This window comes from Pistacia vera, unplaced genomic scaffold, assembly GCF_008641045.1.
Source record: "Pistacia vera cultivar Batoury unplaced genomic scaffold, PisVer_v2 Contig461, whole genome shotgun sequence".
NCBI classification, from domain to species: domain Eukaryota; kingdom Viridiplantae; phylum Streptophyta; class Magnoliopsida; order Sapindales; family Anacardiaceae; genus Pistacia; species Pistacia vera.
The window spans coordinates 949,673-975,732 of NW_022196292.1; the positions used below are offsets into that span (position 1 = coordinate 949,673).

The 26,060-nt window shown below is 37.0% G+C and overlaps 3 protein-coding genes across 3 annotated transcripts; 1 reads left to right on the top strand and 2 right to left on the bottom strand.

Moving 5' to 3' along the window:
• Nucleotides 1-7,051: 7,051 nt before the first annotated feature.
• LOC116145426 (pentatricopeptide repeat-containing protein At3g29230-like) lies at nucleotides 7,052-8,898 on the bottom strand. Its single transcript, XM_031430887.1, is given in 2 exon segments — nucleotides 7,052-7,828; nucleotides 7,831-8,898. Coding segments are annotated over 2 exon segments (1,845 nt in total).
• Nucleotides 8,899-9,209: 311 nt separating this feature from the next.
• On the bottom strand, nucleotides 9,210-11,686 carry LOC116145382 (pentatricopeptide repeat-containing protein At3g29230-like). Its single transcript, XM_031430848.1, has one exon. The coding sequence runs from the start codon at nucleotides 11,560-11,562 to the stop codon at nucleotides 9,646-9,648; it is 1,917 nt and encodes a 638-aa protein (XP_031286708.1). The 5' UTR covers nucleotides 11,563-11,686; the 3' UTR covers nucleotides 9,210-9,645.
• Nucleotides 11,687-18,158: 6,472 nt separating this feature from the next.
• Nucleotides 18,159-23,815, top strand: LOC116145361 (chorismate mutase 1, chloroplastic). The gene is made up of 6 exons (XM_031430817.1): nucleotides 18,159-18,423; nucleotides 19,583-19,808; nucleotides 22,079-22,165; nucleotides 22,343-22,486; nucleotides 23,142-23,234; nucleotides 23,359-23,815. The coding sequence occupies exons 1-6, from the start codon at nucleotides 18,236-18,238 to the stop codon at nucleotides 23,596-23,598; spliced, it is 978 nt and encodes a 325-aa protein (XP_031286677.1). The 5' UTR covers nucleotides 18,159-18,235; the 3' UTR covers nucleotides 23,599-23,815.
• The last annotated feature ends 2,245 nt before the right edge of the window (nucleotides 23,816-26,060 follow it).

Below are 26,060 nucleotides of genomic sequence, written 5' to 3' on the forward strand. Positions count from 1 at the left end.
TTTTATACAAATCTAAAACGTGTCAATTATATTAAATTACAAAATTATATACAACAAATAAATGTCCTATATACACCCAAAATAAAAGCAGTGCGGGCAGCCTCTATCCTTCCTCTTCATCATTCTCTTCGGCCACTTTCCCATCTTCCACAATTATCCAACACACCTTCAGCATTAGCAGCAACAACAACAGCTTCTTCGTCTTTTTCTACAGCACCCCTTCCAACATTATCCAGCCTTGGCCTTGGCCACAAAGCATACATAACACCACAATCCAAGTATCAACAGCCTGACGCCTAACAATACCAGCTGATCCAATTCAAGACAACCCAATAAGAAATGCATTTCACATAAACTACCAAACTCTAAGTCCAACTTCCATACTTGATCTTATCTACAGATCTTATAGAAGGTTGCTTGTTTTCTTGCATCTGATCGATTCGAACCTAATTTTTAGGATTTGCATGTGATCGATTATGGAAATTGCTTCTCCTATGGCTAAGTTGCTTGCAAATAGAGCACTTATTCATCCTTCGGAGAACCTCACAAGCTGATGGAATATGCTTAACTATTTTTCTCCCCTTTTCTGTCTTCTTGAATGGCATATGGATGATAATGTCAACCAACTTTAGCGGCACCACGCACTATACTTCTGGAGGAACTGGATATATCATTTTCGAATAAGCCAGCATGTAGTGGTTTGCCATATAGAGAGGGGAGCAAAGTTCCATGTAAATTCTTGAACTAAAATCAGGCTTCTGTTGGTTTTTCAGTGTTGTTAGTGCATGAGGACAAGATACACGTTGAATGTCAAACACTTTATAGCTGCAAGTTTTACTAAGAAGGTTATCTAGGGCATCCGAACCATAGCCACGCACGGTGAACTCTTGAGCATTGAGAGGATAGGCAAACAGTGCATTTGATAGTTCCATACGTTCTCACAATAATTTTTCAGCTAACAAAACAAGGGTTGTGGTAAAATTATCTGACTTTGTACAACCCTAATTAAACCACCGTGACAATGTCCTCTGGATTGCATAAAAAAGGGCAACAATTGGAAACTCTCTTTCTATTTACAACTTCAAATTTATAGACTCGGCTATGTTCGTGGTCATGACATTGAACCTTCTTCTAGGAAAGTAAGCTCTGCTCCATCGGTCAAAACCAACATCATGCTAATATACTTAGCAATTCTATCATCCTTGATTCGGATTTGCCGAAAGTGCTCCTTAAAGTCATCAACTCGATAAGCTTTTGGGACCATGTAGTATTTCTGAAGGAGGCCAGCACATTTACACTTTTATTTTAAGTTCTCGCCAGGGTGCCTCATACAGAATTCGTGATGTGCTTGACGGTAAATAGTGGTAATCCCCTTCTTTACAGAGTTGTGCCTATTGGATATTATGCACAACTCGTCACTGTCAGGCACTATTGTAAGTAATTGCTAGAAAAACGAAGTCCATGACTTGTTATTCTCAGAGTCAACCACACACCATCGTAACAACTTCTTTCTACTACCATAATATATATTAATAAAAAGACAGCATATTTATCAAAACAGTTGGGCCCAAAAATTTCTTTACTTAATAATTACATTCTTTACATAGTACAACATCATTTGTGCAAAAGACTCTCAAAAACAAAAACAGTGGACAGTGCAGCCAAGTCTCCCCGCTTGCCGCCGTCCATCCGACCAGGTCCTCACCTATGTCCTGTACAACAAAGAAAACAACGGAGTGAGCACAAAGATGCCCAATAAGTAAAATCTTCTACTCTATAATCCCCGTGCATTACTCATCAATTCTTTTCGTACTCTTGTCACTTTTTTCTAATTCAAAATCTCATTTTCTTTCTATTCTTTTCTTTTTCTCATTCTCATTCCGCTCTCTCATGGCAGAGACCGCTCTTTCTCGTAGCGGTTTACATGCATTCCGCTCTCTCATGGCGGAGACCGTTCTTTCTCGTAGCGGTTTACATGCATTCCGCTCTCTCATGGCGGAGACCGCTTTTTCTCGTAGCGGTTTACATGAGGGTAACTCTACACTCACGAGTTCCCCATCGCACAACCTATTTTCTTTTCTTTTCTGTAGCACTTAATAATCATTTTATCCTCTAGTGCTAGTTCTTTCTTTCTCTTTATTCTAAGAGAATTGGTTCTTTTCTTTATCTCTATTCATAGAGTGTTTCTTTCTCATTTCTGATATTTCTTTCTCATGTGATTACTCAATTAAACATATGCATATGGATGGCTCATGCCTAAAATCTTTCTTATATGAATTCATGACATGCAAATATGTTATGTTGCATACAGTAAGGTTCTCTACTTCTACTCATGCTTCTTTTAGGCATTTCATCAAACAATGTGTGTGCATACATAAACTTTATTCTAACTTTAATTATACTTCTTTCTTAGCCATCCAAAATTGGAGTTTAACTCCTTCAAATTATCACACATCCTGCAAAGAAAACCCACTTCAAATATTCCTCTCAAGTTCTTCTAATTCTATCCATACTTCTACCAAAATTTATCAACACAATCCACCCTTCTCATGGTGGAAATTTCTTCATAAATCAACATTAAACTCATTCATCAACTCATTTCAAACATAAAAATCCAAACATTAATCATATATAAAGCTCTACACATCATTCAATCATGCAAATCACAACTTAGGTGGATTTACTTACCTTAGACACAAGTAGAATCCACATAATCTCTCTACTCTTGATGGCTTGATACTTTCTCTTAAACCTTCAATACACAACTCAATAAGGATCCTACTCTTTCAACAATAAAATTACCTCTAGAGTAAGGATTCTCACCTTTTAGTGCTTAGGATCAACTTGTATAAATTTCTAGTCAAAAGCTCTTCAAAGATCCTTGGAATTTGAATGAAAAATTTGAGAGAAGTGAAGGATGAAGGAGGCGGTGGAGAAGAATCAATGAAAGGGTTTCTAAAGCTAAACCTTTAATATCTCATATTTTCTCCACTCTTTCCCAAAATACCCTTGCTCCTTCTTTGAAATTCCATCTAAGACCTTTTATTCTTTGCAAAAACAACCCCATTCAAACTATTCTCCATGCAATTTTCTTACATTTCACTCCCCACTTTTCCTGCTAAAAAGGGGTAGAATGGTCATTGAGTCTTAAAAGGAAGAATTCTCTAAAACTCAAAGGGAACATTCAGCCGAGTCTTCGCCGCGGCAAAGCTATTTTCTTTGCCCCGGCGAAAGCTCACAGCAGCTACACGGGGTTGTAGCACCTCATCGCTACGGCGAAGACTATAACCTCAATATTTCGCCAAGTCTTACAAATTTTCAGGGTAATCACTCAACCAAACCAAAACACCCTTTCAACCAAGGGTAAACCAAGCATATTAACAACATACAGACTCAAATGAGGATAAATCAACAAACATTCAAGCCATTCATCAAATCTTAACTACGTACCTCAAGTGGGGCATTACACCATACAACGAGATATGTGAGATTCCTGCTGTCCTGTGCAGTGGCCACCAATAATGTACTTTCATACTTTCCCATAAAAAAGCAACCATCAACAACCAACACCTTTATCATGTTTACAAAACCCCTTATAGCAACACCGTAAGCAACAAAAAAATATTTAAACCTCATATTCTTGTCCCACTTCAAAGTCATCTTACTACCTTAGTTTGTCAACTCAAGCATATAACGATATGCTTCTAATACTGCGTACCCATGCTCTGGCATGCCTCTCACAAAATCTTGTGCATGTTGTCTTCCTTTCTAGCATTTCTAATAACTAACATCGTATCCCAACTCTATGCACACAAGTCTATAAATGTCCTTAGGAGATGGACATTTCCCTTCAATAAACGGACTTTTGACAAATTGTCCAATAACATCAGCAGAGACTTATAGATGCTCACCTGAAATATGTCCCAACCCACATGTGTGCTCACTGGTATATATGCTAACAATAAATTTTTTGGACTCTGCTAACCTTCTACAATAAACCCGCCACTTGCACTTTCGGGCACGACATGCAATCATCACTATTGATTAATTAGACTTTTTGGTGATGAACTCAAAATTACCTCTCACGACAACAAGTTTTAACTTCCTCACCACTTCCTCCTTGCTGTCAAATAAATAAACTACGCGCAATTCCAATCCATTAGTAAAAACGTGAGCTGATTCACTACTACTCACAATTGCCGCCTCTAAACCTATATAAACGACCCAAGTGTTGTCTTCCTCACAAACAACACCTTCTGTATAATCTGTATTTATAGGAATATCTACATTTGCAGGAACATGTATGGGGTCCTTCGCATCCACATTTTCATTTTGCCTCACACAACCAACCTTCTCTATAGTGTCCTCCTCACCAACCAAATCACCGCCTACTAGGGGTGGGTGGGTCTGGGTCCTGCCCAAAATCAAAGGAACCGAAATCAAAATCGGGCGGTTCCTTTGATTTGGAACTGGAACTATAATAGTCGGTTCCGGTTCCGGTTCCAGTTCCAAGTACCCTAGAAAATATCAATTACCACCTTTTTTTTTTAAATGACAAATAAACCCTTAAAAATTATAATTACACCCCTAACAATTAAGTACAAAACATTAAATAATATATTTGTTTATATTTACGTGATGTTTAATGCTTGATTATAAGTATTTAATTGTTTGTTTTCACTGATAATAAACATTTAAAAGCTATTATTTAACGTAAATGTCTTAATGTATATTAAATTTCTTAATCAAGTAATAAGTGAAACTTAAATATTAATAAGAATATTTTGAAAAAGTGATCTTTTAATGAAAATTAATAAGACTTTTGATAGTAAGATAAAAAAAACCAAAATTTTCTTATATATTTATACGATATGCAAAATATCAAAAACAAACCCCTCATATGCAAAATATCAAAAAAACCCTATTCTTTAATAGTATATCAATTTAGTCCCATTTTCGATTCCTTTGATTTGGAACCAGAACTGGAACCACACAATATCGGTTCCAATTTTTTTAAATTGGAACCTACCCTATTACGGCTGGTTCCGGGTAAGAACCGGAACCGACACCAGGGTACCCATCAGTTTCGATTCTACCCTAAAATTTTGCCCACCCCCATCGCCTACTCTTGATTTTTCAACAAAAAAATCAATACCCTCGTAGTTAAAATTAAAACCAGCATTCTCCTCACCCATATCACCGCTTAATTTTGAACCAACTTCCAAAGCTTTATCCACAACCGAAATCGTTAAAATCGGCCTCGAACCATTATCGCCCACATCTAGTATAAATAACTTCACATTTTCATCAGACATTAATACAACAGGGGGTACCTTAAAATTTGCAGGAACTCTGCTTAAAACATACTTCATAACTATATCATCACGTGAGCAACTCAACCAACCTCTTCTAATGATTTCATCAATCAACTCATCAAAACTAACTTTTGTACGCACAACAATTACTTTAACTTGTTTGCTCTTCCCAATCCACTTCCAACAACTTTCTTTGTCCACCCACTCACCAAAATATTCAACACCCAAAACCACTTGTCTCATGTCTAATAATAGTCAAGTCACCTATAATGCATGAAAACAAAAATTATTTACCGATATATTAAGGGTTGATAGATTTTAAAAAACATCTCTAGAGTTGCTTAAACAATGTGGTGTATCGCTTAAGCGATCTAGTATAAATAAATTTGATCGCTTAAGCGATCTTATGTCATATACTTGATCGTCTAAGCGATCTATTGCCATAGACCAGACTTATAGTAAATCGCTTAAGCGATTGTCTGCCATAAATCTAATCGCTTAAGCGATCTGCCATCTGCTGTATTAAACTAGACATACCAGATCGCTTAAGCGATACACAAGATCGCTGAAGCGATCCATTAGATATAAAACACATTTTCAGTCATCTCCACCTACAATCGGTGCTACCACCCCCAACTACCAACAATGCAAGAAAATATTCAACCAAAATTCACTCTTTTGAACTTGCATTACATCAAACACAACCCAAAAACCTAAACAACTAAATCAAAATCATAACTCAAAACCAATTTATCATTAAATCTTTGTAAATCGAAATTTAAAATGCAAAGAGGAGATACACATACGTGGACGAAATGTCAGGAGGAGAAGGAGGAGGAGGAGGAGGAGGAGAAGGAGGAGGAAAAGATGTTAATGGCAAAGGAAGAAGAAAATGTTAATGGCGAATGAAGAAGAAGATGTAGAGGAAGGAGGAAGAAGAAAATGTAGAGGAGAGAGGAAGAAGAAGATGTAGACGAAGGAGAAGGAGAAGATGGAGACGAAGCTTAGAAAGAACAACAACCAAGGGAGGTGCGTTAATGTCGGAAGGAAGAAGAAGAAGGTGTTTGGGTTTGTTTGCAAAAAATTCGACTTTTTGGGGACATATTATAATTTTTAAAAGATTACACAATACTTCATTAATTCTAATTAACCACTGATCATGTTTAATTAATCTTAATCAATAATAAGGTTATTTACTTAATATTTTAAAACTACATGACCTTTTAATTAAATTTAAACTTGATTTGGTCTTTTAATAGAATGCCCCTAGAAACCCAAGACAGAAACTAAAGTATTACTTTCATAATCTTTCCAATTCCAAGAGCGGGAATATTAATTTTCATAAATAAAAAAAATTAAAACATTTAAATTTCCTAAGTTACCACATTTAGGGTATTTTTTTTCTCATTTAAAAAGAAAGGAAAAAAGAAAAAAAGCGATGAAAACAAAAGAATAGTGGGGAGAAGAGAAGAGAAGAGAAGAGAGTGCACATTTGTCTCTTGATTTTTCTGCATATATTTTTCAACTACCTACCACCATTTCTCCACCTTAACCCACGCCTCTCCGTGGCCCCTCCAAAAATTCTGCACCACCTAACCCCTTTCTCTTTTCTCTGTTTCTTACCGCCAATCAACTTCTTTCAACTCTTCATTTCTTCTTTCTTCTTATCTTCGCTTTCTTTCTTGTTGTGCTCTGTTCTTTTTCCATTCCATCAGTGGAGGCCAAGCTTCTAGGTCCTAAATCCCCCCCTTACCAACGTCTACTGGTACCTTTGGGACATACCTGGCCTCATTAAGATCTTGGCCCAATGTGTCAATCATCTCATATATCTTTTCCGATTTAGGGTGCAATCTATCGTATACTGTAAATTCATGGACCTCGTTGTCCACTTCAATAGAACTAGCCCCCGATGGCTTTTGAATTCCAGTGCTTCTCATAAGTAGCCTTACATTAGAAACGTTGTCCAAGTCTCCTGCTGCTGCAAAAATGTTTGACAACATAGAGTAATTCCCAGGATCCGATGGTTCCAATTTAACCAGGTGATCAAGTGCCTCCCGAGCAAGTTCTAAAGCATTATGCATTCCGCACGCTCCCAAAAGGGTACTCCAAATAACGGCATTTGGTTCAAATGGCATGCTGTGCACAACTCTAAAAGGCTCCTTAAGACGGCCACCCCGACCCAAAAGGTCAATCATGCAACCATAATGCTTAACTCCAGGAAGAATCCCATAATCTCTTTCCATTGAATAGAAATACTGTACACCCTCGTCAATGAAGCCTGCATGTGAACAAGCACATAAGACACCAATGAAAGTAATTTTATCAGGCGCAAACCCTTCTTGTTTCATCCTTGAGAAAAGCTCCAGTGCTTTCTCACCATGACCATGCATCGCAAATCCTTGTAGCATAGCATTCCAAGACCCCACATCTTTCTTTGGTGTCACATTAAAGAGACTCATAGCCTTGTCCAAGCTACCACACTTTGCATACATATCAATTAAGGCATTGGACACATTCGTACTACATTTAAACCTATATTCCTCTCAATAGAAGCATGAACTTTCGTCCCCAAACTAAGCAAACCTGACTCAGCACAAGCAGCCAATATTCTAATAACAGTCCCAGCATCCGGCTTCAATCCAACCTCCTCCATTTCATCATACAATCTCATTGCCTCCTTCGTCATCCCCTTTTCAGCGAACCCAGATATTAAAATAGTCCAAGGAATCAACTTCTTAACCGGCATCCTATCGAACAACAATTTTGCCATCTCCATATCTCCATCTTTACTATACCCCCAAATCATCGTTGACCACGAAACAACATCTCTCGCTGGAATTTTTTCAAACAATTCAGACGCCGAGTTCATTTCTCCAGCCTTTGCATACCCATCTGACATCATATTCCAAGTAATCCTATCTCTCTCAGGCATTTCATCAAACAGTCTTTGAGCTTCAGTCAACTCCCCACTTTTCACCGACCCATAAATCGTTGAATTCCACGTCACGATATCTTTCTCACCCAGAACCATAAACAACTTCTTAGCTGCACTAACACCAACCACACCACACTTTGAGTAACTATCAATTAACGCATTAGTCACAGAAATATCACTCAAAAACCCACATTTCTCTATCAGGGTATGTATCATTTGTACAACTTTTATCCCATTTTGCCCACCACACGCCTTTAAAATAAAGGGGTACGTATAATTATCAGCAAAAACACCATCCTTTTGCATTTCAAGGAAGACCCTAAAAGCGTAAACATTCTTAGAGTTTTGCACGCAAGCGCTTATCAAAGTATTGTACAAATGAACACTAGGGTCTTGAACATAATTAAAAACCTTAATAGCCAACCCCAATTGGCAGCAAAGGGACAAAGAAGAAACGAGTTTCGGTGCGATATACAAGTCATTGTGGAGGTCCTGTTTGATGATTTGTGCGTAAAGTTGTTTAATGTGGTTAAGGTTGGTGCGTTTGTGAAGGGTTTGAAGCTTTTCTTCCAAGAGTTCCCGTGTGGAGACCCAAGTCGCAGCTGGAATTGGGACACGCATTCGAGCCTTAGCGGTGTAAGGTGGCATTGAAGAAGCGATTTTTCGTCGTGTGATGAAGAATTGGAGATAGGTTTGAGTGAATTTTGGCTCAAGGATTTGAAAGTTTTAACCTTTGGTGTGCGTTTAAACTATGGGTTGCTTGTGGTTTCGCTTCTTGGGCTTACCCACAAGAGAACATAATTATCAATCCAAGTAGTTGATAACAGGATTTTATAATTCTCAATTATGTCTTATTTCATCACCCAAAACTTTAGACAACACTAACTAATTTCTTACATATAATTAGAGAATAATATTTACAAGAACAATTCTTTCATATATTCAACTATTAATCTTCTTCATAATACAAATTGAGGATATCACAGAGATTCAAAACATGAGTATGACAGAAACCCATAGACAGAAACTACAGTATTACTTTCAGAATCTTTGCAATTCCAAGGGGGGAAGTATTAATTTTCATAAATTAAAAAATTAAAACCTTTAAATTTTTAGGCTATTTTTTCTCATTTAAAAAGAACGAAAAAAAGAAAAAAAGCCATGAAAACAAAAGAAGAGAGTAGTGGAGAGAAGAGAAAAGAAGAGAAGAGAGTGCCCATTTGTCTGTTGATTTTTCTGCATATATTTTTCAACCACCTACCACAATTTCTCCACCTTAACCCAACCCTCTCTCCGTGGCCCCTCCAAAAATTCTGCGCCACCTAACCCTCTTTCTCTTTTCTCTATTTCTTACCGCCAATCAACTTATTTCAACTCTTCATTTCTTCTTTCTTCTTATCTTCGCTTTCTTTCTTGTTTTGCTCTGTTCTTTTTCCATTCCAATAATGGAGGCCAAGCTTCTAGGTCCCAAATCACTCCATCACCAACGTCTACTGGTACCTTTGGGACATAACTGGCCTCATTAAGATCTTCGACCAATGTGTCAATCATCTCATATATCTTTTCCGATTTAGGGTGCAATCTATCGTATACTGTAAATTCATGGACCTCGTTATCCACTTCAATAGAACTAGCCCCCGATGGCTTTTGAATTCCAGTGCTTCTCATAAGTTGCCTTACATTAGAAACGTTGTCCCAGTCTCCTGCTGCTGCAAAAATGTTTGACAACATGGAGTAATTCCCAGGATTTGATGGTTCCAATTTAACCAGGTGATCAAGTGCCTCCTCAGCAAGTTCTACAGCATTATGCATTCGGCACGCTCCCAAAAGGGTACCCCAAATAATAGCATTTGGTTCAAATGGCATGCTGTGCACAACTCTAAAAGCCTCCTTAAGACGTCCACCCCGACCCAAAAGGTCAATCATGCAACCATAATGCTCAACTTGAGGAAGAATCCCATAATCTCTTTCCATTGAATAGAAATACCGTACACCCTCATCAATGAAGCCTGCATGTGTACAAGCACATAAGACACCAATGAAAGTAATTTTATCAGGCTCAAACCCTTCTTGTTTCATCCTTGAGAAAAGCTCCAGTGCTTCCTCACCATGACCGTGCATCGCGAGTCCTTGTAGCATAGCATTCCAAGACACCACATCTTTCTTTGGTGTCACATTAAAGACACTCATAGCCTTATCTAAGCTACCACACTTTGCATACATATCAATTAATGCATTGGACACATTCGTACTATATTTAAACATATTCCTCTCAACTGAAGCATGAACTTTCATCCCCAAATTAAGCAAACCAGACTCAGCACAAGCAGCCAATATACTAATAACAGTCCCATCATCCGGCTTCAATCCAAACTCCTCCATTTCATCATACAATCTCATTGCCTCCTTCATCATCCCCCTTTCAGCGAACGCAGATATTATTATCGTCCAAGGAACCAAGTTCTTAAACGGCATCCTATCAAAGAACAATTTTGCCGTCTCTATATCTCCATCTTTACTATACCCCCAAATCATCGTCGACCACGAAACAACATTTCTCTCTGGCATTTTTTCAAACAATTCAAACGCTGAGTTCATTTCTCCAGCCTTTGTATACCCATCTAACATCGTATTCCAACTAATCGTATCTCTCTCAGGCATTTCATCAAACAGTCTTCGAGCTTCACTCAACTCCCCACTTTTCACCAACCCACAAATCATTGAATTCCACGTCACGGTGTCTCTCTCACCCAGCACCATAAACAACTTCTTAGCTGCACTAACACCAGCCACACCACACTTTGAGTAACTATCAATTAACGCATTGGGCACAAAAATATCACTCAAAAACCCACATTTCTCTATCAGGGCATGTATCATTTGTACAACTTTTAACCAATTTTGCCCACTACACGCCTTTAAAAGAAAGGGGTACGTAAAATTATCAGCAAAAACACCAACCTTTTGCATTTCAAAGAAGACCCTAAAAGCGTGAACATTCATAGAGTTTTGCACACAAGCCCTTATCAAAGTATTGTACAAATGAACATTAGGGTCTTGAATATAATTAAAAACCTTAATAGCCAACTCCATTTGGCGGCAAAGGGACAAAGAAGAAACGAGTTTCGGTGCTATATACAAGTCATTGTGGAGGTCCTTTTTGATGATTTGTGCGTGAAGTTGTTTAACGTGGTTAAGGTTGGTGCATTTGTGAAGGTTTTGAAGCTTTTCTTCCAGGAGTCTCCGTGAGGAGACCCACCTCGGAGCTCGAATTGGGACTGACATTTGAGGCTTAGTGGTGTAAGGTGACATTGAAGAAGCGATTCTGCATCGTGTAATGAAGAATTTGGAGAGGGGTTTGAGTGAATTTTGGCTCAAGGATTTGAAAGTTTTAACCTTTGGTTTGTGTTTAAGCTTATGTAGATAAGGTGTTCGATCTCTTTGTTTTGGTTTGGTTTCTTGTGGTTTCCCGCTTCTTGGGCTTCTAATATTTTCTTGCACTTCCATTGTCCTTATTAATTTTTTTTTAAATAAGAGAAAATTAAAATTAAATCAATTTTTTATATAAAATTAACGTTTGGTAAGTTTTTTATAATACTATTTTTGGCCAAATAGCATTTTTGGAAAATATGATAGGATTATGAGAAGTTTTTGGTATATTTCTGCATAGCATCTTCTGAAAATATTTAGATTATTTTAATCCATAGGTTTGTTATTTTAATTAAACACCACCCATAAAAAAACTTTATAAATTAACAAAAACACCTCCATGAAAAAAGTTTATAAATTAACCACCACCAGAAGGTGGCTAGAATATGTCAGAATAGTATACAATCGGCTGAATCTGACCAAATTTGGTTGAAAAATACCAGATCGACGCATGACCTACCAGATCCAGCCAATTGTGAGCCATTCTAACAGATTCCAAGCTGTCAGCAATATGTGGGTGGGTGGGGGTGTTTTTATCAATTTATAAACTCTTATTATTGGGGGTATTCAGTTAAATTAACAAACCTAAGGGGTTAAAAATAATATAAATATTTTTAGAAAATGCTATTCATAATTGTACAAAAAACTTCTCAAAGTGCTATCCTATTTTCCAAAAATACTATTTAGAATAGAATGTTATTCTAAATAACTAACCGAAAATACTATCTAGCATAGAATACTATTCTAAATAATTAAGGCTTCGTTTGATTCAAAATTTGGGGGTTTTGGGAAAAGTTTTTTGAAAAAAGTTGAATTGGGCGGGTATTACGATGTAAGATTTATAAATTAATAAAATGCCCCTTATGTTTGTTTTTCTACAAAATACGCCATATAATAAAACATTAAAAGTTAATAAAAACACCTCCAACCCACCCTCAAACACCCCCAGCCGGCCACCACCACCACCGGAGGTGGCCGGAGTCACCTTATCGGCGCATGACCGGCTGGATCTTGCCGGTCATGCGCTGATATGGCCTTTTCCGGCCAGATCCACGGTGGATCTGGCCTGCAAAGGCTAGATCTACGGCTAGATTTGGCCGTCAACGGTCAAATCTAGCCGTATTTGCTCTCAACGACGGCCAACAAACGGTCGTCGTTGATGGTCAACGACGACCGTTTGTTGGCCGTCGTGACCGATTGTTACGGCCAAAGATCTGGCCGTCAACGGCCAGATCTTTGGCCTTAGATCTGGCCTTTTCCGGCTAGATCCACCGTGGATCTGGTCGAAAAATGCTAGATCGGCGCACTACCGGCCAGATTCAGCCGGTAGTGCGCCATCCTATCAGATTCCGGCCATTTTCCGGTGGTGGTGGCCGAAATCTGGTAAATGTGGATTGTTGGGGTGTTTTTATAATTTTAAAAAAAATATTTAGGGGTATTTAATTGAATTAACAAATTTAGAGGGCTTAAAAAAAATTGAATAATATTGAAAATAGTATTCCCAAAAATGAGGGCTTCGTTTGGTTCAAGATTGGGAATACTACTCTTAGTATTCCCAAAAAAGTTAAACAGTAAGATACCCAAAAACTCTCATTTTTTAGAATACTATTTTCAATATTATTCAATTTTTTTTAAACCCTCTAAATTTGTTAATTTAATTAAATACCCCGAAATATTTTTTTTTAAATTACAAAAACACCCCAATAATCCACATTTACCAGATTTCGGCCACCACCGCCGGAAAATGGCCGGAATCTGGTAGGATGGCGCACTACCGGCTGAATCTAGCCGGTAGTGCGCCGATCTAGCCTTTTCCGGCCAGATCCACAGTGGATCTAGCCGGAAAAGGCCAGATCTAAGGCCAAAGATCCGGCCGTTGACGGCCAGATCTTTGGCCGTAACAGTCGGTCACGACGGCCAACAAACGGTCGTCGTTGACCATCAACGACGACCGTTTGTTGGCCGTCATTGAGAGCAAATACGGCCAAATCCACCGTGGATCTAGCCGGAAAAGGCCATATCGGAGTAATGACCGGCAAGATTCAGCCGGTCATGCGCCCATAAGGTGACTCCGGCCACCTCCGGTGGTGGTGGCCGACTGGGGGTGTTTGAGGGTGAGTTAGGGGTATTTTTGTTAACTTTTAATGTTTTATTATAGGGGGTATTTTATAAAAAAACAAATATATAGGGTATTTTATTAATTTATAAATCCTACGTCGTAATACCTGCCCAATTCAACTTTTTTTTAACTTTTTTCAAAAAACTTTTCCCAAAACCCCCAAATTTTGAACCAAACGGAGCCGAGAGTTTTTGGGTATTTTACTGTTTAACTTTTTTGGGAATACTAAGAGTAGTATTCCCAATCTTGAACCAAACGAAGCCTAAGGCTCCGTTTGGTTCACTTTTTTACATTTTTTAGAAAAGTTTTGTGAAAAAAGTTAAAAAAAGTTGAATTGGGCAGGTATTAAGATGTAGGATTTGGAAATTAATAAAATACCCCCTATATTTATTTATTTACTAAACACCCCTATAATAAAACATTAAAAGTTAACAAAAACACCCCCAACCCACCCAAAAAATATGGACAGCCGGCCACCACCGCCGAAGGGTGGCCGGAGTGGCTGTATCGCATGATCGGTTGGATCTTGTCGATCGTGCGCCGATATGACATTTTCCGACCAGATCTACCGCTAGATTTAGCCATTGATGGCCAGATCTGGCCGTATTTGCTCGTCAACGATGGCCAACATATGGTCATCATTGATGGTCAACCAAACGGAGCCTAATAGATTCTGAAAGTAATATTGTAGTTTTTGTTCTTGTGTTTATATCATTATTCAAGCTTTGAATGTTTGTGATATCCTTGATTCATATTATAAAAAAGATCATAAGGGCCCTTTGGTACACAATTTTTCACTACTCTATTTCCTATTCTATCCAAAATACACATTTATTTCCTTATTTTCAAAATATTATTATATATTGTTCAATTCTTTTTAAACCCCCTAGATTTATTAATTTAACTAAACACCCTCAAAAAAATTTAGAAATTGACAAAAACACCCCAGTAACCCACATTTGCCAGATTCCGGCCACCACCGTCGGAAGCTGGGCGGAATATGGTATAATGGCGCACTACAGGTTGGATCTGCATGGTAGTGCGCCGATCTAGCCTTTTCCTACCAGATCCATGATGGATCTAACTGGAAAATGTCAGATCTTTGGCCGTAACCAATCGTCAACGACGGCCAAGATATGGCCATTGTTGACCATCAACAATGACTATATCTTTGACCATCGTTGACGACCAAATGCGATCAGATCTAGCCGTCAATGGCAAGATGTAGCAGTAGATTTGGTCGAAAAATGTTATATCGGTGCATGATCGACCAGATTCAGTCGGTTGCACACTAATACAGCGACTTCGGCCACCCTTAGGTGGTGGTGGCCTACTGTCGGTATTTAATGGGTGGGTGAGGGTGTTTTTGTTAATTTTTAATATTTTATTATAGAGATTTTAGTAAATAAATAAACATAAGAAGTTATTTTTTTTAATTTTCAAATCCTACATCATAATAATCACTCAATTTTTTTTTTTTAAGATATTATTCTATAAAGTATCAGAATAAAAAAACAAGTGCACCCTTAATAATTGAATGAGATATCAAAAGTTTTCAAGAGATTTTGTTATATGGTTAGTGAGTTGAGCGTGTCAAATGCATAGTCAAAAGTCCGTATTTGACTGCCATATCATCGTTTGTGTTCAGTTCCCGTCCCTTTCTTATTAGTTGGAATTGTGTTAGGAAGGAGTATTTTAATGACCTTGTGGTTAGACTTTGATATGCAGGAATATTTCTAGGTAGCCATTTTTTTTTTTTTAATATCACATATGGTTCTTTTTTGACCCAATTTTTTTTTTCCTATTTCTTTAATTTTACTTTAAATTTGCTAAAACGATCAAAAGAGTCTATCAATCCAATAAAATAGCATCACAAAATAAATAAACAACATGTTACCTTCGAGTGACCGAATAATTTGATAGAGACTCTTGAATGTATTATTCAAGAGGTACTGAGTATGAATTCCTTCTCAAGTGGTAATAGAGGTAATTACTAGAGTTTTTTACCCGGACGATAGTTTTAGAGCCTCGAAAGATTAATTAAAATATATGTAAGCTGACTTGAACACTCTCCGATCATAATATATATATATATATATATATTGAAATGAATATATATACCATATGTAATGAGATTTTATAGCTTGACCATTAATATTAGCCATATTTAATACAAAATGATTTCATCTTATTAGTTAATTTGTTAACTTTCTTGTGATTTTGGTTGGTTTTAGACTTGTTTCCAAAGTCAATTGAAGATATAAAGAATAAGAAAGAAAAGGGAAGGTGGGTAGTTGGTAAGATGACAAAGAAGCCCAATAGGAAAAGAGTAAGTTATTAATTAAGGTAGGTTTTGAAAAATATTAGAACACCACCTTTGAATCTCCTTCATATTGTATTAGCTTTAATGTGAAATCACACCTCGAACTCGCATTTTTATAAGCATATAAGAGCATCTCCAATAGTCTCTTCATTTTAAAGAGCACATTTCACATAAATAAAGAGTATTTTTATTAATTTATAAGAACATCTTCAAATGATTCTTCATATGACCCAAACTCTTTATTATAAAAAGTTTATCCATAGAAATAAGAGTCTAACAGACTCTTTATTCTTTAAATATAAATTAAATAGTGAGTTTGACTCTCCATATTTAGAGAGTCAAATTTCACTCTCTATCCTAATTTTAAATAATAAATTACAAGTTTTTATGCATTTTATTTATGATTTCTCTCTCCTATTAAGTTTCTTTTAAAAAAAAACATATTCACTCTCCTAAAATTTGAAGAGTCTATTGGATCTGAATAAAAAATTTGTTCTTTATATTTAAAAATCAATAAAGATGCTCTTTAAAATAAAGAGCACCATTGAAAATGCTCTAAATATATATAAAACAAAAAAATGTATTAAAATCCAGTACTCTCTTTAAATTAGACTTAATAAATAGGAGAGAGATTTAATAGGAGATAGAATTAATAATAAAATGTATAGAAACTTGTAATTTATTAAATGAAATTGGGATAAAGAGTACGATTTGACTCTCTAGATGTAGGGAGTTAAATCTCACTATTTAGTTTATATTTAAAGAATAAAGAGTCTATTGGACTCTTGTTTTTATAGACAAACTCTTTATAATAAAGAGTTTTAATCATATAAAGAGTCATTTAGAGATGCTCTAATATAACACCATGGTTGTTATTGTTATTATTTTAAGCATATACAAAAATTTCATTCCCATTGTCAAAACTAAGATTCCCACTATACATACTTAGGTAAATTTTGAAGATTCTAAAATTTTTAATAGTTTTTAGTGGAATTTTAGTGAGAAAATTAGGATTTGTTAGAGAGTAAGTAAGAAAATTAGTATGAGTAGCCCAATGGTAATGATGAACCAAGAGGGCTATACATGACTTCAACTTATAATTCTAAATTCGATTTCTCGTTGGACTCAAAAGTAATACTTTTATCCATGATTTACCTAGGAGGATGCATCGATGGGTTGCTGTGAGATAACTTTTCCTGAAGATTAGTCGAGATATGTATAAGATAGTTTAGACATCTCAGTTAACAAAAAAAAAAAAAAAAAAAAAATTCAAGAATAATATTTCCATTTCTCTTTGCCCTATGGGCTACTCCTTCTGTTATAGGCAACTAATATGGTTATTACAACTTCATCTTTTTTTACCTCTACTTGAAAATTAAGAATTAAAATGATTATGGGGGAAGAATTTATGTATATAAGTGTATAAATCTTTTTATACCGTCCATTTATAAATAGAATAATTATTTCATGCATCTGATGTACATACAATCATCCAACGAAAGTGTGTTATACCGTCGCGTATTATACATGCGTGTCTTCATTGAACAATAGTGTTTGTATAAGGTATGAAAGAGTTGTTCTTATAAATATAACACTTTAATTATCCGCAAGAAATTATTTAGTGTTGTTAAAAGTACTCTAATTATATATAAGAAATTAGTTAGTCTTAATTTTCTTAAAATTGGAACCAAATTTTATCATGTCCGTAAATTATTAGAAATTAAAATAAAAAATTCTCTAAAAACATTTAATTTTCCTAAGTCGCCACATTTAGGTCATTTTTTGTCATTTAAAAAGAAAGAATAAAGAATAAAGAAAAAAGGCAATGAATTGAAAACCAAAGAAGAAGGTAGTGGAGATTGCAGAGAAGACAAGAGAGATGAGTGCATATTTGTCTGTTGATTTTTCTACCACCTACCATCACGTCTCCACTAACCTACCTAACCCCTCGTCCCCCCTCTCCGTGGCCCCTCCAACACTTCTGCGCCACCTAACCCTCTTTCTCTTTTCTCTATTTCTTAACGGCAATCAACTTCTTTCAACTCTTCATTTCTTCTTTCTTTCTTATCTTTGCTTTCTTTCTTGTTTTGCTTTGATCTTTTTCCATTCCAACAATGGAGGCCAAGCTTCTACGAGCTTCCTCCTCCTCTTCGGTCATTCCCCCTCTTAATGCCCCCAAGCGCTCCCAACCCACTTGCCTTTTTTCTTTCAAAACCAGAAAAAATCCTGCTTTAACGGCTTCTTGTTCCAGTTTGCAGGAGAAACGGGTTCCTCCTCTCAAGGCTTTCTCCACTTTAATTGGGTATGATTAAAGATACCCTTTTGTTTATATTGGATTACTCCTTCAATTTGGCTTCAATATGTCTTGCTTTTGTGGTGTTGGTTTTGTTAATTTGGATTAATTTATTTTGTAGGTCTTTCAAAGTTATGATCTTTAGTAAATTCTTCCATGCAATGGATGGTTTAATGTAATTATTGGGTGCATAATCTTCAATTCAGTTTGGCTTCAATTTGTCTTGCTTTTCTAGAGTTGGTTTTGTTAATTTGGATTGATTTATCGTGTAAGTCTTTCAAATTTGTGATCTTTAGTATATTTTTAAACGCAATGGATGGTTCAATGCAACAATCGGATGCATAATCTTTAATTTTGTTTGTTTCATTTGTTGATTTAGTGTAGGAGAGATGAATAGATCTGTTTTAATACCATGTCATGATTTATTTCCTCTTTTTTTTTTTTTTGGGGGGGGGGGGGGGGGGGGGGGGGGGGGGGGGGGGGGGGGGGGGTGGGGGGGGGGGGGGGGGGGGGTGTGTGTGTGTGTGTGTGTGTGTGTGTATGGTTATGGCCAGGGGCTTGTTTGATTCTTTATGTGTTTTCAGTAGTGTTTTTCTGTCTTTTGCTTTGTCTTGGCACCACCCATGTGCGTGGAGTGTTAATAAGCCTGTTCCGCCATTGAGCCAAATATGTAGAGTACATTGCCTAAGAAAGCGAATGCCTAACAAAGCATGTGTTTTCACATTGCCTTGTCTTTGCACTACCCATATGCCTGGCTGTGAGAACACGTGTGAATGTTCATGTCTTTGAATACTTGCATCATTAAAGCATCAATTTCTGTGTTAGGTTATTCATTGGATTTTGTGAGCAGAACACTTGTGCGTAATATGTAGAGTACATTGCTTTGGAGAAAAGGGAATACCTGACAAAGCATGTGTTTTCATATTATAAAGAATCATGGTATGGTAATGGTTACATACATAAGAATTCACATAATTGTGTACTTCAATTTTCCCTTGCAAGAAATTCAAATTCATAGAATGGAATTGCATGTCAATTGGTCAATTTTCACGATGCTTACATTTATTCTCCTCATGAACATCTATAAGGTTTGCAGTGGAAGATTTTGAGCATTGTAGCTTGTGAATTGCAGTAAACATGGTACATAATCTGGCTTTCTTTTGTATAGGTCATCACGAAGAAAGAAAAGGGTTGATGAGAGTGAGAACTTGACCCTGGATGGCATAAGACGTTTTTTAATTCGACAAGAGGATAGCATAATATTTAGTCTTTTAGAGAGAGCTCAATATTGTTATAATGCAGACACATATGATCCTAATTTTTTCAACATGGATGGTTTCCAAGGCTCTTTGGTGGAGTATATTCTCAAAGAAACTGAAAAGCTTCATGCCAAGGTATGTCAACTCTGTCTTCTTTTTACCTTCTTTTTCTTCACTTGTGATGGACCCAGGGTAACAAAATGATATAAGCAAAGGGCAAAAGGGTAAATGGCGTGGCTGACAGGTGGCATTAAGCATGAAGGGTGTGAGTAGTTAAATAGAATCTATAAAAGAGGGACGTGAGAGAGGGGTAGGGGATATCATTGAATTTGTGGGAATTGTTTTTGGGAGGTGCTAACCCTCAAAGTTCAGCTTCCTTTTCATTTTGTTTCAGTTGCTTTTCGTTTTGATTCAGGAGTATTGCAATGAATACTTTACTTTTATGCTAAGTTGTTATCTTGAATTTGCTTATTTTGTTACTATTCAATTGGTTGGATTGGTGTGTGAATTCTTGGTGGTGTTGTGAGTTGTGTGGTTGTGTTCTGGATTGTGTGTGAGAAAGGTGTCTACAGAGGAGGTATTCATCAACTGGTATAAGAGCCGACGACTTTTGGGGTATGGTTACAAGGATGGAGTCAAGAATGGATAATTTTGAGAGGGAGGTGACTGGTGTTCAGAATGATGTGACGAGATTAATAGAGAATGTAAATGCGATGAGAGAAATGTTGATTGAGATGCAAAATTGGATGCGAAGAAAGGATGAAAAGGAGGAAGCTCACTGGAGAAGTTTGTTGGGAATCAAGCCATTCAGGAACAGGGAACCAACACAATATGGGAAGTCAGTTGGAAGAAGAACCACATGGGTCGGTGGTAACAACAACGGAGAAGGTCATAGAGAATGGGGTGGACGGAAGTTAGAGCTACCAATCTTTTCCAGCGATGACCCATATGTCTGCATTTTTCGAGTAGATCGCTATTTTGCGATTAATCATATCCCTGATGGCGGCAAGGTTCTGGCGACAGCTATCTGTATGGAAGGTGAAGCTCTTCACTAGTACCAATGGACAGAATTGAGAACAGCAGTGATGACTTGGCCAGCGTTCAAGGTCTCCCTCTTGCAAAGGTTCAGCGGAACTCAGGAGAGCAACCCCTTAGAGTTATTGATGGCGACAAGGCAAAGTGGGATGGTGATAGAGTTTCGTCGGCAGTTTGAAGAAATCGCAGTGTTGATAGCCTGTGAAAGAGAAGATGTTCTCACCGCTGCGTTTCCAAACGGGTTGAAACCAGAAATCAAAGCTAAAATTAAGCTGCAGCAGCCCAATATTTTAGCTTAGCCCAACTCCTTGACTCAAGTCACTATTCTGGCCCAAAGGGTTGAGGAGAGAAATCAAGTTTTAGAATAGGCTTGGATTGGAGTGGGTTGTTAAGGGAAAATGAGCAGCATTGCAAGTGGGCCAAGTAGTTTCATTACCCAGATCAGGCCTGAAGAAAACAATAAAAGCCAGCCCACAGATGACTCACCCAGATCGGTCAACTCTAACCAGTCCCTAGATCAAGGAAATCCAGGTGAGACCTTCTCAAACTCAACGTCAGCAGCTTCTGTTAACTTTCGATCGAACTCTTTCCAGCAAATGACAGAATATGAGATTCAACAGAAAAAGGAGATAGGGGTTTGTTTTCGATTTGACGCCAAATTCTCTCCAGGACACCGCTGCGGAGAAAAACAATTTCAAATAATTTTGGTCGATGAAGAAGATGAGGAAAAGTTGGGTAAAAAAGATAAGGATAATGAAAGAGTGGAGGAATGGGGTGGTGTTGGGTAAACAACTTTCATCTTCCCACCTTGAGGACAAGGTGGTACTCCTCGGGAAGGGTAATGATGGACCCAGGGTAACAAAACGATAAAAGCGAAGGGCAAAAGGTAAAGGGCATGGCTAACAGGTGGCATTAGGCATGAATGGTGTGAGTAGTTAGTTAGAATCTATAAAAGGGGATGTGAGAGAGGGGTAGGGGATATCGTTGAATTTGTGGGAATTGTTTTTGGGAGGTGCTGACCCTCGAAGTTCAGCTTGCTTTTCGTTTTGTTTCAGTTGCTTTTCGTTTTGATTCAAGAGTATTGCAATGAATATTTCTCTTCACTTTTATGCTAATTTGTTATCTTGAATCTGCTTATTTTGTTACCGTTCAATTGGTTGGATTGGTGTGTGAATTCTTGGTGTTGCTGTGAGTTGTGTGGTTTTGTTTTGGATTGTTTGTGAGAAAGGAAGGTGTCTGTAGAGGAGGTATTCATCAACTTGTCAATGACTTAAAAACTTACTGAATACAGTAATTTAAAGGAAGGTGTATGTGGGGAGGAAGTGAAAATTTATATGTTTAATGTTCTAAACAATTTAATTACTTGTCAGCTGGGCAGATACCAGAGCCCTGATGAGCATCCTTTCTTTCCAGATGAACTGCCTGCCCCAGTGTTGCCACCTTTGCAATACCCCAAGGTAAGATATAAGATATATTGGAAATATTGTTTTATTGTTTTCTCCCAAACATTTTCGTGCTCTTATGTCCATTTCACCTCCCCCTCTGTTTTACATTTTCAGATTCTAATTATAGTTTCTGCTGAGTTTTAACCTCCCGTCTGGGTTTAACCTCTTCTGTTTTTACACTATGAACAGGTACTACATCCCGTAGCAGATTTAATCAATATAAATGATAAAGTGTGGGGCATGTACTTTAGAGATATCATCCCTAGGTTAGCGGAGGAAGGAGATGATGGCAATTGTGGATCAACTGCTGTTTGTGATACAATATGCTTGCAGGTTAGCATTTTAACTAATTTATTTCTATTTGAAGTGATTTTCTATTAGTTTAAATGAGTGTACTGGAAATAAACGTTAATTGAGATATTTATGCTCATTTCGAAGGTAAAATATCAACAAGTTTGATTTTGAGGCACTTGGGTGTCATGGACAGGAAAGCAACTGTTTTTCTCAAAATCAAATGTTCTGAATTTTTTTTGTTTTTTTTGCCTTTGTGTTTCCATGTGTCTATACAACACAATCATCTCTGATTTTGAGTGCTGCACATTTCATGAATTACTAAAAAGACTTGCCTTTCTTCCAGTTTATTGCATTGCTTCCTTCTTTCCATAGGTCTATGTGCGAAAGTGTTATATGCGTCAGGTATCTAACACTTTCGGTAGAATCCATGATCGTGTTTATAAACCATGATCTGCTGTGTTCAGAGAATCCATGACCAGGTCTGTTGAAATCTTGATCCCACCCAATATATAGACTCATTATATACACCCACTGATGCAAAGTACTGTAATAACATAGTTTAGTTGATAAATATCTTGTGAGATCACTACATCATGCACTTGCATATCAGTTTCGTGTTCTGAAAATAGTGATCATTCTTTGGAAAGTTCTCTTATTCATGAATGCTGACCATTTGTATTCCTTCGTAATGCAGGCGTTGTCAAAGAGAATTCATTATGGTAAATTTGTCGCGGAGGCAAAATTTTCAGCAGATCCAGAAACTTACGAGGCTGCCATAAGAGCACAGGTATAATACTTTCTTGAACTCATTCCAACTACGCTTCTCCAACACAGCTCTTTTGGTAATATTCTTGATTGTCCCTGGATCTTGGTTTCTGCACACTATATTTCCTATTGCGTGAATTTTGCAGGACCGAGATAAACTGATGAGTATGCTGACATACCCACAAGTTGAAGAAGCAATCAAAAGGAGAGTGGAAATGAAAGCCAGAGCGTATGCACAAGAAGTCACTGGGGATGTTGAAGTAGATGATGGAGTAGAGCTGGTGTTTAAAATTACACCAAGCTTGGTTGCAGATCTCTACGGTGATTGGATCATGCCCCTAACAAAGGAAGTCCAAGTAGAGTACTTACTAAGAAGGTTGGACTAAAATGCTATGGAGTCTTCAGTAGTTTTCCATTATAAGATACAAACCCTTTTGGGGATAATGGTTTTGCTGATTCCTGCATTTTGTAAATTGAAGATGCATGAAACAGGAACCTGAGATGCACTTCATAGTGTAAAAATAATATATTGTTTACACAGGGATAATTCTTCCCATGTAGATGTTGATTTTATGAAATAAGTGCATTACATTTTTCGTGTGCTGGATTTGAGCTTTGGCTTGTCTGCTGTTAGGAGTTTGAAGGAGTATTACACAATGAGCTCAGAAGAAATATGTAAAACATTGATGTAAACTAACTAATCCCATGTGAAAATTATTGATACTCATAAAGATCCTAGTAAAATTGGAAAGCAAAACCTCCATTTTACATGTTATATGTCAAATCTTAGGTCCAACCAAGTAAGTATTGTCCTTTTTCGATACAAGTTTGTGGGTTGTATGTAAATATCTTCATTTAAAACACGTCTACTTAGTTATGAGGAAAAGTTTAAATTGAATCATCCAAATCATCATAGATATGAAATTAACTCTTTTGTTATTTAGATTATAAATAATATATTAATGCACCTGGGTGTGAATCTTGATGATGATGGTTAACAGAAAACCAAAATCATAAACACAAACAAAAAAAAAGGGTAATTCTAATTGACTGTGGGCTGTTTTTTTCCCACCCAATTGCTTCACCAGTCAAACCTAACACACCAACTACCAAATCCTATCTGTATTTATTGTTTTTTTACATTTTTTCTGAGAAATCAGCTGATGTTTGGCTTAGTATTTATCCATATTCTGGATCCTATTTTAAATATGTTTGGCACATTATTCCAGAATATTACCCTATTTTTTTAATTACTTTTAGAACCCATAGGTTATTAATTTCACTAAATACCCCCTTAAAAAAGTTTAAAAATTAACAAAAACACCCCCATAACCCAACTTGTCAGATTCCCTCAACCCACGTCGGTGATAGCGGAATCTGTACAACGGCCTAACTTCCGACCAGAAATGGTCGGAAGTTCACCGATGTGGCATTTCGACCAGATCCACCACGGATTGGCCCGTCGTGCGGTCAACGACGGCCAAATCTGGCCGCCGTTGACCGAAAAAGACGGCACATCTTTGGCCATCGTGACGGCCAAAGATGGCCGTCGTTTGGCCTTTTTCGGCCATCGACGGCCATAACATACCGTAGATCTGGTCGGAAAAGGCCATAACGACGTGTTACGGCACAGATCCAACCGGTCTGTGCCGTAACGAAATTTCCGGCAGATTCCGACGGTGGTGGCCGGAATCTGGCATGCAGGTGGTGGGGGGTGTTTTGTCATTTTATATGTTAGGGTCTTTAATTAAATTAGTAAACCTAAGGGCTTTTTTAAAAATTTTTAAAATTTACCTCGTAATACTCCCCTATCCAATAACCCAATAATATCCCCAAAATCCTATTCAAATACTAAACCAAACGCACCCATGATGTTATTGCTGTGCATTCATGTGCCTCACATTAGATTGGATGATGACTCAAATACAGTCTGACTCATTTCCTATTTTGGTCCTAATATCTGTCTTACAAGGTTTGTGCACAATCTCTGTCACACAACCATCCAATAAAAAACCCATTTGAAAAGACAAAAACTGAGAATAATCCAGAAACACATAAGATAAATTTATGGCATTGATGACTTGGATGGTTCTGTATTTCATTGTTATAAAAATTTAGTAATTTAAATGAAATTTGTGAAGTGAATTTCTGCATAAAACCTTCCTAGATAACCAGTTTTTTTTTTATTCTTTTCCCATGTATTGACAGTGGATTCTCCAGTTACAGTTAAAGTAGCACATAATAAATGAAAAAGTTGAAGAGCTGGCATGGGACGTTAAAGTGGATACACAGTTAAGAATGAATGACAGGTTAAAGATTATGAAAACAAAATAACATATACAACTGCAATGAGGGATTGTAGAGGAAAACGTTGTGAGAAAAAGAGCATAGGAAGTCGACTAGCCTAAGGGACATTAAGTATGAAAAGTTTTGTCTAAAGTTAAAATTAATGGCCTTGTAATCAAGCAACTTAATTTGTAGCACAAAATACAAACATTATTTAAACCTAAGATATAGGTTAGAATATGAGGTGACGTGTTATTAGTTGAATTGCATATGAGAATAAGAAAATGAGCAGTTGAAAAGGGTGGAATATTTATATGTCGTACATAATATGCGGCTCAATAACTAATATAGTTTTCTTTACTCAAGTCGAAAATGAGAAGGAACCTTGACGTTTGATATCATAAGTGAATGATTAGTATCTATTTGGTATTCGGTATGGAGTATAAATATGATATAAAGTGATCGAAGTATTTTTGTTGAAAAAAAATAGGAACAAAGACGGGGTTGATCGCAACTTCAGGGTCTCGAGGTTTAGTTGAAGTGTGTACAAACTGGTTTGAGC

Coding starts and splice junctions, on each gene's coding strand:
- LOC116145382 (XM_031430848.1), bottom strand. CDS start 11,562: ATGTCACCTTACACCACTAAGCCTCAAATGTCAGTCCCAATTCGAGCT.
- LOC116145361 (XM_031430817.1), top strand. CDS start 18,236: ATGGAGGCCAAGCTTCTACGAGCTTCCTCCTCCTCTTCGGTCATTCCC. Junction 18,424..19,582: donor GCTTTCTCCACTTTAATTGG/GTATGATTAAAG, acceptor TCTTTTGTATAG/GTCATCACGAAGAAAGAAAA. Junction 22,487..23,141: donor GTGATACAATATGCTTGCAG/GTTAGCATTTTA, acceptor TTCGTAATGCAG/GCGTTGTCAAAGAGAATTCA.